This window comes from Equus przewalskii, chromosome 1 (genome assembly GCF_037783145.1).
Source record: "Equus przewalskii isolate Varuska chromosome 1, EquPr2, whole genome shotgun sequence".
Lineage (NCBI taxonomy): Eukaryota > Metazoa > Chordata > Mammalia > Perissodactyla > Equidae > Equus > Equus przewalskii.
The window spans coordinates 61,250,594-61,265,251 of NC_091831.1; the positions used below are offsets into that span (position 1 = coordinate 61,250,594).

The 14,658-nt window shown below is 35.1% G+C and overlaps 1 protein-coding gene across 19 annotated transcripts in view; it reads right to left on the minus strand.

The window, feature by feature from the left end:
- CFAP70 (cilia and flagella associated protein 70) overlaps positions 1 to 14,658 on the minus strand; it is a 134,876-nt gene that overhangs the window by 80,935 nt on the left and 39,283 nt on the right. For 14 of the 19 annotated variants that reach the window (XR_011524276.1, XM_070566033.1, XM_070565998.1 and 11 more), the window contains 5 exons: positions 11,510 to 11,689; positions 9,443 to 9,625; positions 7,238 to 7,332; positions 3,898 to 3,997; positions 1,655 to 1,789 (listed from right to left, as the gene is read on the minus strand). Coding sequence is in view for 18 of the 19 variants with exons in the window: in XM_070565998.1 (XP_070422099.1) it covers positions 1,655 to 1,789; positions 3,898 to 3,997; positions 7,238 to 7,332; positions 9,443 to 9,625; positions 11,510 to 11,689 (693 nt within the window). In the remaining variant the exon portion in view is untranslated. The remainder of the gene's footprint in view (positions 1 to 1,654; positions 1,790 to 3,897; positions 3,998 to 7,237; positions 7,333 to 9,442; positions 9,626 to 11,509; positions 11,690 to 14,658) is intronic. The other 5 variants (XM_070566016.1, XM_070566014.1, XM_070566040.1 and 2 more) reach the window with 2 other exon arrangements.

The window sequence follows — 14,658 nt, forward strand, 5'->3', positions numbered from 1 at the left end:
CAAACTGGCAAACCCCGGGCCACCAAAGTGGGACACGCAAACTTAACTGCTGCACCACAGGGCTGGCCCCCTGTAATCTAAATCTTTTATATCTTTTATTTCTTTCAAGACTAGGAAGTCTTCTTTTAATTCATATATTTAATTAATAGCCACTTCTGTTTTTTATGGTCTTCACATTTAACTTATTTTAATAAACTCATTTGAAATTTATTTTGATCTATACTATATGTAAGATTTTTGCATTCTTTTTGCCATTTAACTATCTACAGAGCATTAATAATTATCTTTTTTAATGGATGCATATTCCATCAGTATTCTTTACAATAATTTACTAAGTCTGTCTCTATTATTAGACATTTAACCTTATTTTTAGTTTTTTGCTATTATAGATCCCAAAAAGTTTTCACAAATATGGCAGTTTTGATGCTATTAAATTGTTTCCTTAAGATAAATCCTTATAAGTGCAATTTCTGATTCAAAGGACACTTATATAGAAAGAGTTTACTACTCAACTGGTTTGCAAATAGATGAGGGGTCTTTTTGAAAAATAGCTGTCCTGATGATGACAAAATAGTCATATTTTTTTTTCTTCTTACTATTATTGTGTTTTATAAAGCTTTACTTTCTCCTAAGAAGCAATATGATAAATTGACTTTTTGCTTGAATATATACATATATGTATATATTCTCTCTATAGATAGATAGATACATTGATGATTTTAACACCTGAAAATTGAAAGAACCGTATTGTAGCTCATTAATCGGCATATGGATTTAAGTTTTCACATACTTTTAGAAAAACTTTTTTTAATTTTTATTTTTTATTGCATTAACATTGGATTATAACACTATATAGCTTTCAGATGTACATAGTAATATATTTCAATTTCTGTGTAGATTACATCATGTTCATTACCCAAAACTAATTATAATCCATCATCACACATATATGCCTAATCCCTCCTTTTGCCCTCCCCCCAGTTTTTGCGTAATTAAAACAAAAGACTTCTTTCATTATCCTAAAGATATTGTATCCAACTTTATTGAGGTAAAATTGAAATATAAGAAATTACATATTTAAAGTATATAATTTGATCAATTTTGACATATTTATACACATGTGAAACCATCACCACAATCAAGATAAGCAACATTTCCATCATCCCTAATACTTTCCTCACATTCTTTTGTAATCCATCCCTTCTTTTCTCCTGTTCCCAAGCAACCACTCATCTGCTTTCTGTCCCTATAGATTACTTTCCTAGAATTATATTTAAATGGAATCATACAGTATGTACTCTCTTTTGTCTGGCTTCTTTCATGTGGCATTATGCATTTGAGATTCATCCATGTTGCATATATCAATAGTTCATTCCTTTTGATTGCTGAGCATTATTCTATTGTATAGACATACCACACAATTTGTTTTTCTGTTAACCTGTTGGGAATTTGGGTTGTTTCTAGTTTTTGGCTTTTTATTATTCTGAGGTTTTTAAGGCTCAATAGCAGAATGCCTGCAAGGCTCTATATTTAACATCCAAGTGTATCAACTGGTTCCAAATATCAATTGCAAACATGTGTATGCTAAAGATGTAAGTAAACACATATATAAAGGATAAATTAGGATTATGTCTTCTAAACAATTTCTTTTTACCTTTTCATAGACTGAACTGTCTATGTAAGGGTAAACATGAAAAGCTCCCCGAATCCTCTTCACACCTGGATACAGCAATGGGACCATATTAACATAAGCCACACCATGAAATGAAAGTTGACTTTCATCATCAGTCTAAGGGAATAAAACCAGAGAGCTGTTAGTGCTATAGAGCAATGTAGCAGTTCAAAGACCAGGTTTTAGGAACTAGCTATACTACTTAACCAGTTGACTGTGGGCCAGTTACAAAGACATTTTGGGTCTCCTTTTCTTTATTTTCAAAATGGGTTTAATCATACCATGATCATTGAGATAATGCACATAAACAGTGTTAATGAATAGTAAAGGCAGTAGCTGAATCAACACATACTCAAATTAATTGATTATATATATTCAAATAAAAAATCAATTTCATCATGTTGCTTCTTAGGAAAAAGTGAAGCTTTGTAAAAAAACAATAATAATAACAACAACAAAAACTTAAAAGAAATCAGAAGCTGTAACTTTTAGCTTTAGTTCACAGATTTGTATGAATGAGAGGGGCCTTCCAAGTCATCTGGACCAGTGATGACAAACAGGTTTTAACTTATGCCTAAATTCTAATCAATTGGTGGAGGTGTTTTAGAGTACTATGTTGAGAAAGAGTCTATGTCTTATCTGGGTTCAGAAGGAAAGAGTGCTTTGATTGACTGGTACTATCTGCCATGGATGAAGGAGGGTGAATGACAGTCTGTCATCATGTACTTGCTATCCCTAATCTCATCTGAACTCCCATTACAAAGAAAAAGACTATGTCAATAAATATATCTTACCATCATTTTATGTGTGTGTGTGTGTGTGTGTGTGTGTGTGTGAGGAAGATTGTAGCTGAGCTAATATCTGTGTCAATCTTCCTGTATTTTATGTGGGATGCTGCCACAGCATGGCTTGATGAGTAGTGCTACGTCCGTGCCCATGATCCAAACCTGTGAACCCCAGGCTGCCGAAGTGGAGCACATGAACTTAACCACTACACCACCAGGCCAGCCCCTTAACATCAGTTTTTTTTTTTTTTAGGAAGTCTAGCCCTGAGCTAACATCCACTGCCAATCCTCCTCTTTTTGCTGAGGAAGACTGGCCCTGAGCTAACAACCATGCCCATCTTCCTCTACTTTATATGTGGGATGGCTACCACAGCATGGCTTGCCAAGCGGTGCCATGTCCACACCTGGGATCTGAACTGGCGAACCCTGGGCCACTGAAGTGGAACATGCACACTTAACCACTGGACCACTGGGCAGGCCCCATTCACATTATTTTTAATAGCTGTATGGTGTCTCATAGAAAACTTTTATAAGAAAAAATCAATTTAGTAAAAGAAAATACATTTAACTCCTACAAAATTAAAAGTAATCTCTTTGATTTCACCTATTATAATAATTAGAAATTAGATTAAAAAGTCCTATGCTCATGTGATAACACTTCTGTTTAGAAACATAAGGAAAGTTAGCCAATGCATATTATATATTGCAAAGGGAGAAGTGGTTACACCATAGTACTATTTTTATTATGCAAAAAAAGCCTATTTTAAAAATCAATAAAACAACTTAGGTACTTGTTAAGTATCTGCTCTATGCCATGAATCATGCTAGGTACTGTGGAGGATACAAAGCAGTCTGCTATAGGGTCCTCACCCTCAGGGAGTTTAAAAAAAAGCAGAGAAGACCAGACACACACAAGTAAAACAATAGAGAACATGTTCTAGGCTCATCAAAGCTGTATGTTTTCAGAAGAGCAGCACATCTATGAACCCTGTTGCTCTAATTAGCAGGCTAAAACATTTCAAGTAGGTAAGTCTAAAAGAAATTCAGAAAGATGTATTAGGTTGAACCATATTACCAATATTTAACTTCTATGACCTATAAAAATGGCTATTTTGTACAGTTTTACCTACAGTAAAACTGTAATGAAGGGTTAAATGGAAATAGGATATCTGGAAATAAAGGCTAAATAATTTTTAGTGAACAATAGGGAGCAAGGGTGACCAGTCATCCTAATTCGCGAGGGACAAGGGAGTTTCCTGGGACATGAGACTTTCAGTGCTAAAACCAGGAAACTATTTAGCAAATCAGGATGAGTTGGTCACCCTAGAGAGCAGCAACATCAGTTTACATTTTCCTTTGGTATCAGAATTAGAAGCAGAATGACAAGTTGGGTCTGATCCAGCATTTCTCACATAAATATTTTTAAGTGAACAAATCTACCTTATCAAATTTGGCAGCTTTCCCTTTGGGTGCAATAATCAGAGGAACTCTCGTGATCTCTACAGGCCAAAATCGGCAATCAGCAATTCGCTTCTGAAAACTACAAATCAAGAGTCAGCCTATTAGCATTATATCCAAAAATGGGGTTAGTATAATCTAAGTTAAAGGGAAGTATTCCTCTCTTTTAAAAAGTAATGGAATACATATATATAAAAATTTGTATTAGGAAGATGGGTTTTTTAAACTTTCTCAAATCTATAAAATTCCCAAAATAAATCTAGTGTACTGCTAACAGAGGCAAATTGTAAAATTTTAAGAGCAATTTGGCAATATGAATCAAAAGCCTTAAAATGTTCATAATCTTTGACCCAGAAATTCCACTTCTAGTGATTTATTCTAAAGAAATAATCAGACTATAAAATAGTATAAAATATATTTATTTCTACTGTGAAAATAGAGTAGGACTTCCATTATCAGCTCCCATATGTAAAGAACTTAGGAGTTGTGACTCCTGTCCTCATAACAAGAAAAAGCTGATGAAACTGAAAATCAATGACTTTCCTTAGATCCATGTAAGAATTAATTTCATAGGGCAAATTGCCACCCTGAAATATGGAGAGACAGGCACATACAGAGAATCACGACTGAGATTAGCTTACAGGCAGCAGAAATCACTGGAGCCAGTAACCGGAAGAAACACTTTAATGGTAATTTTGACAAACTGCTGGAAGCTGAATGTGAACTAGCCAGAGAGTTAAAAGTTCCTGGGGGCCTTGTATTAGGGGTCCCCATACTTTCTTGAGTTTTAAATCAAGGGGCTCTATCAGACTTTCATGGTGAATATAGGAGAAAAATCCACTTAGGCAGGAAGAAGGGAAAAGTAACCATTCTGAAAAATGCCCAGAGTGTTCTCCATAGCAAAGGCCCATCCTTTAAGGTAAAGTACTTTACCAGAGCCTTATGTGACCCAGGGAAAGGACAATTAGACAACTCCAGTCTTGTCTAGCGTTCCTGTCTCACATAAGGAGAGGAAGGAAAAAAGGCTAGTAAACACTTCTGAAGGTCACAGCCCCAGGGACTCAAACTCACTAAAATACTGAGATTTAATCACAGGATTATATAATACTTCCCCTCCACAATACCTTACTAACACATCAATAGGGTTCCAGTACAATAAGAGTGGATGGATTATAACTGAGAGGCTGCAGAATAGAAACCCTATTTCAGAAAGAGTTCCTAGCAAAACCCAAAGACAACTAGGGAGGAGTGAAAAAAGGAAACTGAAGCTTCTAGCATCTATAGCTAGAGCAAACATTAAACTCAGCCCAGCTCCCAACCAGATTAAGATAAAACCTCACACTAAAAAACTGAACTACCTCATTTCTTATTACCCAATACATAATGTCCAGCTTTCAATGATAAATTACTAGGAATGCTAAAAGGCAAGGAAAAAAACAATCTCAAGAGACAAAGCTACCTAAGAACTAGACTCAGATATGACACAGATTTTGGAATAAAACCACACATCTACGGACAGCTAATCTTCGACAAAGGTGCCACGAACGTACAAAGGAGAAAAGAGTCTCTTCAATAAATGGTGTTGGGAAAACTGAAAAGCCACATGCAAAAAGAGTGAAAGTAGACCATTATCTCACGCCATACACAAAAATAAACTCAAAATGGATCAATGACTTGAAGATAAGTCCTGAAACCATAAAACTTCTGGAAGATAATATAGGTAGTACACTCTTTGACATCAAGCTTACAAGGATCTTTTCGAATACCATGTCTTCCCAGACAAGGGAACAAAAGAAAAAATAAACAAGTAGGAGTTCATCAGATTAAAGAGCTTCTGCAAGGCAAAAGAAACTAGGATTAAAACAAAAAGACAACCCACCAACTGGGAGAAAATATTTGCAAATCATATATCTGGTAAGGGGTTAATCTCCATAATATATAAGGAACTCACACAACCGAACAACAAAAAAACAAACAGCCCAATCAAAATATGGGCAGAGGATATGAACAGACATTTTTCCAAAGAACATATACAGATGGCCAATAAACACATGAAAAGATGTTCAACATCACTAATCATCAGGGAAATGCAAATCACAACTACACTAAGATACCACCTTACACCTGTTAAAATGGCTATAATCACTAAGACTAAAAATAACAAATGTTGGAGAGGGTGTGGACAAAAGGGAACCCTCATACACTGCTGGTAGGAATGCAAACTGGTGCAGCCACTATGGGAAACAGTATGGAGATGCCTCAAAAAACTAAAAATAGAACTACCATATGACCGAGCTATCCCACTATTGGGTATCTACCCAAACAACTTGAAATCAACAATCCAAAGTAACATATGCACGCCTATGTTCATTACAGCACTATTCACAATAGCCAAGACATGGAAACAATCCAAGGATCCATTAACTGATGATTGGATAAAGAAGATGTGGTATATATATATATATATATATATATATATATATATATATATACACAATGGAATACTAATTAGCCATAAAAAGACAAAATCATCCCATTTGCAACAACATGGAAAGACCTGGAGGGAATTATGCTAAGTAAAATAAGTCAGACTGAGAAAGATAAACACCAGATGATTTCACTCATATGTGGAATATAAACAAACACATTGACAAAGAAATCAGTTCAGTGGTTACCAGGGGAAGGGAGGTGAAGGGGAGCACTTAAGTGGTGACAGACAAGAAATAATATACAACTAAAATTTTGCAATGATGTAAACTATTATGAACTCAAATTTAAAAAAAAAAACAACTTCGGAGGGAGTATGGGTCCCAATCTATGAATCTATAGCTAACCCAAATATCAATTAAGTATGTGGGTAGAATAAAGATGTTTTCAGAGAAAAAAAGAAAAAAAAAAAGAGGGGCTAAGACAGCCAGCATGTGTCCTTTTTTTAATCCATAAACACTGCCCTCTTCCAACTTTCCACCAGGAATATGTGAATGTGCAGGCTGGAACTTCAATAGCCATCCTGGCCCATGAGACAACCTTGTGGATGGAAGACACATGTTAAAGAAAGTAGAGCAAAAAGAAAGATTGAGCCTTGATACTTGATAACATTGTGTAGCCACCATACACACCAGCTCTGGACTTCTTTTATATGAAAGAAAAATAAGAACCCACCTTGGTTAAGCTACCATCACTAGAAGCCTCCGTTACTAGCAGATGTGGTGGTAGAGAGTCTCAGATTACCTTAACTCAAACATGGATAAAATTAACAAAAGTAACATTTCCTCCCACCTACAGTCTTTGTTGGTTAAACACATTCCCTTTCTTTTCCTACCTGACCACTGCAGGAGGATCAAGGTAGCAGCGGCTTTCCAAGTCCCAAATAATTCTTTTCTTTATGCACTCTGCTTGGTTCCTAAATTCTCTGTCCTATAAAATAATAAGATAGAGACTGTTGTTCTCTCAGTGTGCCATGGCTTTATCCTGCTTAATCTGTAGGGCATTTTTAATGGATTTGATCACAATACTTTTATTACTACTACTATAAGTAGAACTACTATTGTAAATACTACCACCATCTTAAATTTTAGGGTACTTTACTATTAATAAAGTACATAGGATAAATTACTTACATTATCCTTACCATCAATCCAGTACTAACTGCCAAATATTTACTCACATAACCTCAATGAGTGATTTTCAACCCTGGATGCATATTAGAATTATCTGAGTGCTTCAAAAAAGAAGGGCATTAGTACTATTTTAAAAGTAAATTCTCATGTAATTGATCTGGGTTAGGGCTTGGCCATTGTTATTGTTTTAAAAAATGTTGTTTTAGGGGCTGGCTCCGTGGTATAGTGGTTAAGTGTGTGCATCCCTCTTTGGCAGTCCGGGCTTCACAGGTTCTGATCCCTACATGTACACTACGGACATGTACACTGCTCATCAAGCCATGCCGTGGCGGCATCCCACATAAAAAATAGAGGAAGACTAGCACAGACATTAGCTCAGGGACAATCTTCCTCAAGCAAAAAGAAGAAGATTAGCAACGGATGTTAGCTCAGAGCCAATCTTCCTCACCAAACACACACACACACACACACACACACAACTATAGTTTTTTAAAATATGAAATAAAATCTTTTACCTGAAATAAAATATCTGATCTAAATGAAAATATAAATCTAAGAACAGTATAAATTTTCACTAATCTCAATGATGAGAAAGACACTGCGCAATGTTTTTCAAATATTGCTACCCTTATCTCTATTACTTAAAATCTCTAGAGTCAGATACTGAAAGAATTCAACCATCCTTGTTTTACAAACTATGTGATCAAATGTTTCCACTAATGACTATCAGCTCATTCAAGAAACATTTGCAAATGTGTTTATAGCATTTTCTATACTCTTGACAAATATAAGTTGTAATAAAACATGTTAGAAAGAAAGGAAGAAAGGAGGGAGGGAGGGAGTGAAGGGGAGAGAGAAGGGAAAAGGGAGGAGGGAAAGAAAGAAAGAAGGAAAAGGGGAAGGAGGAGGGAAGGAGAAAAAAAAAAAGAAGAATTTCAACAACCTAAAAATAGGAGACTGGTTAATTAAATTAAAGTAGGTCCATACAATGTCATATCATACAGCAAGTGCAGGTAAATAAAGAAAAAGAATGAGAATACTCTTTATGCAGTGATGTGGGAAAATCTCTAAGATATAGCATAAAGCAAAAAAATCAAGTTGCAGAACAGTGTGTGTGAGTATGCCACCATTTGTGTAAAACATGATAGGGAAAGAATATGTGTATGTATATATTTGTGTGTATATATGAAGCAAAAACTGATATTTTTCCCTGCTTCCAATATGATTAAGCACTTTATACACTCAGTTAAAAATAAATAAAACTTTATACCCTGAGATAAGGCAAAAATAGCAGTATCTTCCTGACGTGTTCTAGTTCTGAAAATAACAAGACTTTGAATATTGCCTATAAATCTGGACTCCCTAAAGAAAAACAATTTTATTCCTGACTTTTACTACGCTATGTATGTGGGCCAGTCTTTCTGAAATCTGACTCCCTTGCATTATTTGCAAGAAAACTTTACTTTTCTAAATGTTTTTGTTTCTGAGTCTCCCTTTGACTATATATATTTGTTTTTATATGCATAAAAAAGTAGCTGGAAGGAAACACAAGAAATTATAACAAAGGTGACTACTAGGATGATAACCTGGGAAGGAATTAGGAGGAAGAGACATGGAGTAGGAGGGAGACTTTAACTGCATATCTCTTAATTTTTTCTTTTGACCTGTGACTGTATTATTACCTTTAAAACAAAATAAAGAGTAAATTTGAATTAAATCAATTATGTTGTTTGCTGGACTTAAGACATCAGGAGAACATTTTAATCAGAATTAGATAACTTTTATTTTGACATGTAATTGTTTTATTTTAATAGGTGATGGATGTATATAAATCACAGTGATCCACAAAATGTTTTGTCATATGTCAGTACACTGAGTTTATCACAAAAACTGCATAATTCTCTCACCTCAGGGTGGTTGAGTTCCCCTTCTTCTTCCTCATAGGGCCCACCGACGATGAATGCATCAGGAATGTTATTAGCTCCTGGAGCCAGAATGTTGGCAATAGGCCATTTTTTGGGCCGGGGAACAGGTTCTCTTTCCCCTCCAAGCTTCAGAGTTCCATTCTTAAACAAAATGGGATAGTCCTTCTACAGAAGTAAACACCATACATCAGAAAATTCTGTAAAAGACTTTGAAATGGACAAAAAAGACTACAGAAGTGTCTTTTCAATGAAATGCTGGGTACTGTCGAACAGACAATGGGTCATTTCTTCAGATTCTCCTTTGAACTGGTTTAAACCCTTTTTGTCATTTTATATTTATTTGAGAGTCATGATGTACCTTTTAAAAAACAAACTCAAATCTGACAAAGAGCTAAAAATATAGGCAATTTCATATCTATAATTTATATAAAATATACTTGCAATAGAAAATTGGTTAAGATATAAATAGGCAATTTATAGAAAAAGAAATTAGAAAATCCAACAATTGAATAAAAACAAGCTAGATATAATTAATAATAAATGAAATACACATTAAAACAATAAGATACCATTTTAAACCATAGATTGGAAAGTCAAAGTCTGAAAATATCAAGTATTGACAATATTGTGAAGGGAATGGTATTCTTACACTTAGTTGCTGGAAATGTAAACTGGTACAACTATGGAAAGCAATTTTGCAGTCTCTAGTAAAATTTAAAATTGGTATACCCTATAACTCACCTATTCTAGTTCTGTGGGTTAAGTTTAAAACCTTTCATGAAGGAGGGGCGTTTCTGGATTGGCATAGTAAGGACTTCTAAAAATCTGTTCCTCCATAAAAACAACAAGAATGCTGGCAAAAATTGTCAAAATTAAGCGTTTCAAGACCATTCAATGGGGACAGAACAGTGTTTTCAACAAAGAGTGCTGAGAAAATTAGTTATCCACATGCAAAAGAATGAAGTTGGACACTTATCTGACACCATACACAAAAATTAACTCAAAATGGATCAAAGACCTAAATGTAAAAGCTAAAACCATAAAACTCTTAGAAGAAAATACAGGCGGAAAGCCTCATGACATTGGATTTGGCAGTGATTTCTTGGTTATGACACCAAAGACACACAACACAAAAGTAAAATTGGCAAATTAGACTTGATCATAATTAAAAATTTTGTGCATCAAAAGACACTAACACAGTAAAAAAAGGCAACCCATGGAACTGCAGAAAATATTTGCAAATCACATATCTGATAAGAGATTAATAGCTAGAATATAAAGAGAACTCCTAAAATTCAACAACAAAAAAAACACACCACCTGATGGGAAAATGGGCAAAGGAGTTGAATAGACATTTCCCTAAAGAAGATGTACAAGTGGCCAATAAGCACATGAAAAGATACTCAACATCATTAGTCTTCAAGGAAATGCAAATCAAAAACACAAGGAGATGCCACTTCACATATATTAGGATGGCTATTATCAAAAAACAACAAAAAACAGAAAATAAGTGTTGGCGAGGGTATGGAGAAATTAGAACCCTGGTGCACTGTGGTGAGAATATAAAGTGGCAAAGAGGAATTGGAGGGTTCTACACCGAAAATGTAAAATGGCAATTTGGAAATCTCTATCAAGAGGCTCAAAAGACCCATATACAATCATTCTATAGAAATTTGAACTAAGAAAAAAACCTGGAATTAAGATAAAGTTTTATATAATAAAGTACACTATACAAAATCGATAAAATATGTGCATAAAAGTAATCTGTGCAGAAATACATTAAAAAATTGTTAAGTTTAAAATGTTTTACGTTTTCCACCATAAATATGCATTTATTGATATAAATTATATGTAATGTATATTATATATAATATATAAACTATAAATATAAACATCTATATATAAAACAGAAGTAAACTTTATTTTTTTAAACCTAAAATAAATCTCAGCCATTAATAAAGCTTGCTTTGAATGAAATCTTAGCAGGTAAGGAAGAGATGGCCATATGAGTGTCTAAATCCGTATAAATATCTGGCTGTGGCGCTTTACCTCTCCAACAGATGGAACTTGCAGACCAACCATGTAGTTCTGCAGGGGCCCTATCGGAATGAAGGATTCAGGCACAGAGTAGGCAGCCTCCAATGTGACTTTCAGTAGACTGCCTCCTGAGATCTGGGCTGGGGTCAATAAGGGTTCCGACACAAATACTTTAACTTCAAGACTGCATTGCTGGAAAAGAACAAAATTATACAGCATTTTGGAAATGCCAGAGGCCTCCCTTTTTTTGCATTATCTCATTTTAATCTCACATGACTGTTCAAGGTAAGAAAGTCAAGTTTAGGGTCAGCCACATGGCCTAGTGGTTAACTTTGGCATGCTCTGCTTTGGTGGCCCAGGTTTGATTCCCAGGTGTGGACCTACACCACTTGTTGGCAGCTATGCTATGGCAATGACCCACATACAAAATAGAGGAAGACTGGCACAGATGTTAGCTCAGGGCAGATCTTCTTCAGCAAAAAAAAAAAAAAAAAAAAAAAAAAGTCAAGTTTAATTATTTCCATACAGGAGATTCAAATAACTTTCTTTAGGTCCCACATGTTAGAGACAAAGCCAAGAAGAAAACTTTACCCCTAAGCTAGAGCCCTTCCCCTCTAACATACTGAGGTCAAGTATGTTTACAAACACAAACAGGAGAGGAATTGGAGGGTTCTATACTGAAATGTTAATAGTAGTTACAAGTGAGTGAGTGAGATTGGGGTGCCTTTTTGCTAGCCTATATTTTATTATTATTTTTGTAATTTAAATGTGATTTTTTAAAAAAACTTTTAGGTTTGTTATTAAATATTTGAAAATCATATTCCTCAATATATTTCTATTTTGCAAAGGCGAGAAAATATTTTTGACAGCATGAACAAGCTCTAGAAACAAATTTTTTAGAAGAGCTGCAAAAGCTTTGATGTTAGCAATGTATCCAAGTAGAGTAGTCAAGACAGCTAGTGTTTTTTTAATTAGAGAGAAAAAAAGAATTTGTTCATTTTCATTTTATTTCTTAGGAATCAACATTAATAAGAATAATTAACATTATTGTTAAAGAATTAAGTATCCTACTAATGAGAAATTCCCAAATTATGTCTCCAATAGAAATTTGAAAATGCTTTTTCAAATATATACATATATACCCATATATAGAGATATAGACAAATCTATAGACATTGTCACACAGGATACATTGAAAAAGTAGGTTTACAATGTGTATTGATTGCTAATTATATGCTAGGCACCTTACTACAGCACCAGGACTATAAAGATGAAGATGACATGGCCCCTTTCATCATGGAATTCATATTATAATTCCACTATTTATGATAAATGCTATAATAGAGATTTGTACAAAATGCCCTAGTCAAGGGGCACCCAAGAGGAAGTGAATAACTAATTACCGGGGTGAGGAGGAATAAGAGATGGTGACATCTGAATTGACTTTTACAAGATAAATAGGAGTTTGCAATCTGGATAAGCAGAGAAAGAAAAGAGAAAATAATTCTAGACGAAAAGAAGAGTTTATGTAAAAGGGGATTGAAATAGCACGGTATATTCAGTTCAGGTATTTTAGAACACAATGCACAAGGAGGCAGTCCTGAGAGATGAGCTTGGACAAGGGACAGGCTGCTATCATAAAAGTTGTTGTGTGCCTGCTAAAGGATCTGGACTTTAGGATGTAAGCAGTGGTGAATCTAGGAACCACACAGTACTAAATAAGGGAAGAGAGGTGATCATATTTACTTTTAAGTCACTCTGCAAGCAATGGGAAGGCTGAACTGGAAGGAGGCAAGGGGAGTTACAAAGCTACTTGTAAGGTTCCAGGTGAGATTATAAGGCAATAAAGAATAGGAATGAAGCTAAGAAGAGACAGCCCAAAGGCACTTAGAAGATAGAAAAGGCTGGATTGGGTGAAAGGCAGATTTAGGTATTAGTTGCAGTTAGGGTCTGAGGGAGCAGTCATGGATGTAACGTAGGTTCTATGTATGTCCTATGATCTCACAGAGGTGTGATGCCATTAGTGAAAATAACTAAGATAAAAGGAAGAATAGGTTTGAGGGAGGATGCTGAGTTCAGTTTTGGAATGCTGACATTGACATTTGACATTCCGGAATTCAGGAGAGGAGTTTGGGCAGGAGCTGTTGAATTAGAAGTCTTCAACATACTGGTAACTGTCAAAATCATGGATGATCCCCAACCCCCTTCCCCCACCATACCTCCCTACCTCCCGTCACCACGAGTATGAACACAGACAAAGAAAGTTAGCCAAGGTTAGAAGCTTCATACTTAAGGGACAGGCAAAGGAAAGAGATCTGGTTCGGGAACCTGAGAAAGTACAGTCAATAAGCAGGAAATAGAACACAAAAGGGAGAAAAGGTTTTGAGAAAGAGAAGCATTGAAGAATGTGACACCTCTGGTCAATATGTCTCTGAGAGGATAAGGAAAATGTCCGTAAGGTTTCTAACTTATATTACTCCATCAAGACAGGGAATACTGGAAGATGAATTGGAATCTCCTTTCCAAGTACAGGTTTATGTCATTTTAGTCTCTGAGTTTTGAGAATAAACCAGTGTACTTGCTTAAATATAAAATTAGTGAGAACTCTCAAGCAAATGGACATTAATTGTCATATATTTTTTCCTTGAGTACGTAAAATAAGTAAGTACAAGAATATTATGAGCAAAGATCATGAGGACTAATCATGAGGACTGAGGAGGAATATTAAGAGCAAAGATCATGAGATCCATTTGACTAACTTTTCTTCTATAGGTATCTAAGGAAAATCAACAATACATAGGCTAGCAGACTGGACCAAGGAAGGCAGACTGAGCTCAAATATATAGCTCTTTCCAGAGCAAATTACATGGAATGACAGAAAGATATTAAATGATATATTTATATCCAATAAAAAGATAATGCTATAATGGCCCTAGAAAACAAGAAATGCCATCACTGGACTATATATTTTTAGGAATCTTTGAAAGATAGGAAGCAAATTAAATCAGACCTACAAAAAAAAAAAAAAAAACTAGAAGAAACCAACCACATCCTAAAATAATGGATTGTGGCAGCTCCAAGCTCAGGATTAACAAGAAGCAGGAAGGGGCCTACAGCGATGGTTAACTAGGGAACAGCATTTGGAATAGCTGGGTCAGTTG